The sequence below is a fragment of the Diaphorina citri genome, unplaced genomic scaffold (assembly GCF_000475195.1).
Source record: "Diaphorina citri unplaced genomic scaffold, Diaci psyllid genome assembly version 1.1 scaffold2023, whole genome shotgun sequence".
NCBI classification, from domain to species: domain Eukaryota; kingdom Metazoa; phylum Arthropoda; class Insecta; order Hemiptera; family Psyllidae; genus Diaphorina; species Diaphorina citri.
In genome coordinates this window covers 26717-32326 of record NW_007379449.1, presented here as the reverse complement: position 1 = coordinate 32326, position 5610 = coordinate 26717, and the positions used below count along the sequence as shown (strand labels likewise).

Here is a 5610-nt window from a genome sequence, read left to right as displayed (position 1 = left end):
CATTATAAGTACAAGTTTTTCTTCCTCTTAAAACCCTTCAAAAGACTGTAATTAAGTCAGGTTTGTAGAGCTTTCTAACCTGCAGATAACATGGTTGAAAGTGTCTTCATTAAACTAATGAAAGTACTATGTAGTACCATTGAAATTAGCATGGAATAGAATCATCCTTATTTATGGTTCTGGATCCTGGAATCTGGATGCTAAAGTATTAAGGAGCGCAGTATCACTCCGCCCCGTCAACTCAAAACAGTTTGACAGCTTCCACAATAGGACTGACCTGACAAGTTCCTTCATTATGAAAGATTAGAAGTATTGTTGAAAAGGAGAACCTTCGTTTAAGAGAAGAACTACGTAAGTGTAAGTGTTATGAAATCCCCAACGAGCAAACAATGAATAAATAATAAACAAGAAAGTTGGATAAGCGGAAAAGAACCATTCATAAGGGGAATTGCCTTATGGATGGTTCTTTTCTGCTAAATACTGTCCAGTTGAGAAAGTTCAGGGTGTTTCAAGATTTCAAAGCGTGTGCGGTAGAAAAAAAATCATACCTAAAGTAGACCACATAACCACAAGATTCATGCTGATATCATCAATTTAGGAGCTAATAAATGCACTTAATATCAAACAACCCTGTTATCGTACTAAGTACCCAGACTACCCACCTAAACAATCTATTTATTCAGGCAATTTGTTCCACATACATATCAAGTAGTAGCAATACATAGGTAGTAGCAAATTGGACATATCGGATAGATACTCGTACCTATATGAATAACTAATCACGTTGATTGACCAGAACCTAATGAGGTCTAATGTTCAATCGATTGGTTTATGTAAACAGCAGAAGTAGGTTTTGGCAGATCAAACTGAATCGTCAGATCGATTTGAGATTGCTAAACAAATGGACAGATCAAATGAACCAGTTCGTTCGATCAAATAATAATAATATTCTTCGCCTTTTCCCGTGTTCAGACGGGGTCGGCGTTTTTCGTCAGAATTTCAATCAGTACTAGCTAGTAGCTAGGTTATTGCTTTGGGCTGACATTTGGTTTTGGCTACAAAAATCAGATCAAATGAACCAGTTCGTTCAATCAAATAATAATAATAATAATAATAATAATAATAATAATAATAATATTCTTCGCCTTTTCCGGTGTTCAGACGGGGTCGGCGTTTTTCGTCAGAATTTCAATCAGTTCTAGCTAGTAGCTAGGTTATTGCTTTGGGCTGACATTTGGTTTTGGCTACAAAAAATTTACAAGTGGATGCCCTTCGCACTCAACCTTTGCTGTTTCTTTAGCAAGGGAAATTTCAGGCTGGTATCCTCCCTGTTTAAAGTCCCCCAGCCAGACTAAGCTGGTCTACTCCCTGTTTAAAATTAGCAAGGGAAATTTCAGGCTGGTATCCTCCCTGTTTAAAGTCCCCCAGCCAGACTAAGCTGGTCTACTCCCTGTTTAAAATAATAAAATAAATAACAATCAACCGTTCTCTGTTTTCCCTCAGGCATGCATCTGGTCTCCTATCGCGGAATAGCGGCACTGCTATTCCTGGCCTGCGCCACGGCTGAAGACAAATGGTCCTGGGGCGCCAAACCCAAGGAAGAGGCGGCACCAACCGCCGACGTTCCGACGACTAAGGACGGCCTTGTAGACGACATCATCAATTCGGGACGACAGGGGCGGAACCTGCAGGGGTACGATGAGATCTATGCCGACCCTGGCGTGCAAGACGTATTGAAGAGTGACAACTACACCCAGGCCCGGCATCTGATCAAGGATAGACTGTGCGATTTGGGGCTTGCCTCGGTGAGTAGCTTGAACAATTTAATTTCATTATGCAGGTTATGCAGGCAATTCACACTTCGACTGTCTGACGTTACAGACCTAGGTTGAAAGACACACACATTCCGGTGGTCTAACAGACAGTCGCTGCGTGAGTAGTATTCGGAATGTTCTGAAATATTTCAAGGGTTCTTACCTTGTCTTTACTCATTATCATCAAGATAGTGTTTATAAGAAGGAATTCAGTCCTATCTATACTTTCCTTAAAGTAATGATCTTATCGTACCTATTAAAAGCTTTCACGTGCAATAACTTCCCAACTCTGAATCTTTCTCTCCCCAGTGCGACGAAGAGTCCATCGAGCCCAAGCGTTCCAACTACATCAGCCCACAGGAGGTGATCTACGCGCAGCCCGTGGGTCTCAAGCCGGTCGGGCGCCCCATCACTGCCATCCCGATCAAGAGCGGCCACTCGCTGAACCCCAACTATGGCGGGCCCAGCTACTCTGGTGGGCCAGGAAGCTTCTCTGGCGGGTCGGGCAGTTTCTCGTCCGGGCCAGGCTATGGTCCTCCCCGCCCGGTGCCTTTCAGCCCTTCCGGTCCCGGGCCGATCTACTCGCGCCCGCCAAATAGCAAGATCTCCGCCCCGATCTAATACAAGTAGTACTCTGAAACACAGACCCAACCAATTTTCTGCTCATTTCGTCAAAAACTTTCTCAAAAGTTCAAAAGTCAAAGCTACGTATCCGTCTCATCCTTATTTTTTATTTATTTATTTTTTTTTATTATTATTATTATTTTATTTTTTCAAAAGCGGAAAAGAAACATCAAAAGTGTATAATTTTTTTATTATTATTATTTTATTTTTTCAAAAGCGGAAAAGAAACATCAAAAGTGTATAAAACAACAATTAGGGAGTTGAGAGGGCAAAAAACAGGGAATATTTCTCATTTCTGAGTAGGTAGTAGGGTTCATATCGAGGGGGGGAAAATCTGCATAAGGGAAAAATCAATTGTTTTCTATACCGTGATGATCGCTAGCTAACTGGATTGCATAACGAAAGCTCCGACAGGATGGACGGGAATTTTTCACGGGGGGAAATCTGGAGGTAAAAATTTTCCATTGGGAAATTCTGAACGTGAAAATTCTGTGATGGGAAGATCTGAAGATTAAAATCCGCCCCGGGCGGGAATCGAACCCGCGGCCTAGCGCTTACGAGGCAGACGCACTACCAACTAAGCTAACTAGGCTGGCATATGTATATTCTTGATGCCCGGGGTTTAAATTATTTTGATTTTCATTGGGTATTTGGAGGATTTTACATTGGGGGTCTGGCTGGGGGAAGTTAAACAGGGAATAGACCAGCGTATTCTGGCCGGAGGACTTTGAACAAGGAAGATACCAGCCCATTAGTTTTCTTTGCTTACGTTTACGGGGTCACAATCAGCCATTAATGGGTAAAAGTAGGGCCACTACCAACTTTAGCCCTTTGTCAGTGCGAACTGATTTTTTGTGGTTTTTTTTTTCTTTTTTTTTTACTTTGTTTGATAGAGATTTGACATCACTGTAAAACTGTTAAATTCTTAAGTGACGGGGGCACCCTCTCTTGGGTGACAAGCCTCCTCATATGAACCTCAGCCTGTTTGGGGCCGGGAAGTCAGTACGCGATTGTCCAGAAGCTCTCCCATCTGGAAACCAACCACACGCAGCGTTGCTTAACAATGATTGAACTAGATTCGTTGAAGCTTAAACCATTCTTTAGGGTTCTTTGCCCCTACACCTAAGTCGAATGAACAAGACCACCACACTGTAAGAAATAGCTCTGACTTTTTCTTCCGACTTTCACATTATTATGTAGGTGTCGGGTAGTTCGTCACGCCAAGAGCCGCGATCCTTCAGGAAAACCTCGCTCGGAAAATTCATTAAGGAAATCGAAACCAAAATGTACTAAGGAAATTTCAATTTATGTGTTGAACTTTTTTTGCCAAATTTCATCAAAATTGGCCAAACTGTAACTAGGATTATTGTGAACACAAGCAAAGTAGGTATGGTTTATAAAAAGAGATTTGATAGAGGGAACTACCTATAACTGCTAAGAGTGCTAAGGTCTTATCGTCCCGAAAGCGAAGAGAGAAGGAAGACAGTATAGGAGAAAGTCACCCGTTCCGAGAACGAACGTTACCTGTTCGCCTAAAGGATAAAATCCGCCTCGGGCGAGATTTAAACCCGCAACCGAGCGCTTACAAGGCAGACGCGCTACCCTATTAACAGCTAACTAGGCTGGTGCAAAACTCTTTGATAGACGAATTTCAATTGTGTTAAGCACAAATTCTTGTCACAAATGTCGTTCCCTGCTTAATATACTACGCTAAATTTTATGACTTGATTTGGACTCGAATCACCAACCTCCAGATCCGAAGTCCACCGCGCTAACCACTACACCACTGAGGTTGTTAACTCTTTGATTTGCAAAAAATTGGCTTGCTTTTCTGTCCACACGAATGTGTTTGCGACGTAAAGAAACTTTTGTTTCTGTTTTACATTGAAAGTCACGTGGTACTATTATTCAACGAGCACATCACATGGCATCGAATAACATGAACACTACCCCGACCGTGGCTACCGCGTAAAAAGTTCCAGGTTCGATTCCAAGAGGGGTAAAAAAAGGTTCTTTACCTCCATTAGGTAAAGCCTGGGTCGGAGGTTAAAAATAGTTAAGTTGTGTCCACACATAGTCGCTACCCCGACCGTGGCTACCGCGTAAAAGGTTCCAGGTTCGATTCCAAGAGGGGTAAAAAAAAGGTTCTTTACCTCCATTAGGTAAAGCCTGGGTCGGAGGTTAAAAATGGTTAAGTTGTGTCCACACATAGTCGAGAAAGTCACGTGGTAATATTATTCAACGAGCACATCACATGGCATCGAATAACATGAACACTACCCCGACCGTGGCTACCGCGTAAAAGGTTCCAGGTTCGATTCCAAGAGGGGTAAAAAAAAGGTTCTTTACCTCCATTAGGTAAAGTCTGGGTCGGAGGTTAAAAATAGTCAAGGTGTGTCCACACATAGTCGACGCCGTCAATCGACGTCGACTGAATCCGTACACTGCCTCGACAACATAGAAACTTCACTTGGTGGGTAGCGCGTCTGCCTTGTAAGCGCCAGGTCGCGGGTTCGAAAACCCAGAACTCACTCCCTTCGTTCGATGAGAAAATATGGAGGTGAATGAATTCGTCTATTTTATTAAGGGTTCTAGTGTCATGTTCTAAACATATTAAGGGTTCTATTCTTGGGCAAACTAATAACAGTTCTAACCCTCCCATTCTATCAAGGGTTCTACTGATCAAACTGTACTAAAAGCATGATAATAGGTACGTACGTAACTACAAACGCAACGTAGGTATACCAACATCCGTACACTGCCTCGACAACATAGAAACTTCACTTGGTGGGTAGCGCGTCTGCCTTGTAAGCGCCAGGTCGCGGGTTCGAAAACCCAGAGCTCACGCCCTTTGTTCGATGAGAAAATGTGGAGGTGAATAAATTCGTCTATTTTATTAAGGGTTCTAGTGTCATGTTCTAAACATATTAAGGGTTCTATTCTTGGGCAAACTAATAACAGTTCTATTCTAACCCTCCCATTCTATCAAGGGTTCTACTGATCAAACTGTACTAAAAGCATGATAATAGGTACGTACGTACCCTACAAACGCAACGTATACCAACATTTAATTTGGGCACTTCCACCTACTTCAAGACTGAATTCGCAACACAACGCCCATACTCTTTTTCTTTTAATGACATAAATCTCTTCATGCTAAATTAAGGGTTCT

At 42.3% G+C, this 5610-nt stretch overlaps 1 protein-coding gene across 1 annotated transcript; it reads left to right on the top strand.

Annotated features, from left to right (window-relative positions):
• The first annotated feature begins 335 nt into the window (after nt 1–335).
• Nucleotides 336–2435, top strand: LOC103517965. Its single transcript, XM_008483015.2, has 3 exons — nt 336–357; nt 1504–1805; nt 2124–2435. The coding sequence occupies exons 2-3, from the start codon at nt 1506–1508 to the stop codon at nt 2433–2435; spliced, it is 612 nt and encodes a 203-aa protein (XP_008481237.2). The 5' UTR covers nt 336–357; nt 1504–1505.
• The last annotated feature ends 3175 nt before the right edge of the window (nt 2436–5610 follow it).

Excerpts from the sequence above, each read along its gene's own strand:
- LOC103517965 (XM_008483015.2), top strand. The coding sequence starts at position 1,506 with ATGCATCTGGTCTCCTATCGCGGAATAGCGGCACTGCTATTCCTGGCC. Across the intron at positions 1,806-2,123 it reads GCGATTTGGGGCTTGCCTCG|TGCGACGAAGAGTCCATCGA; the intron begins GTGAGTAGCTTG and ends TTCTCTCCCCAG.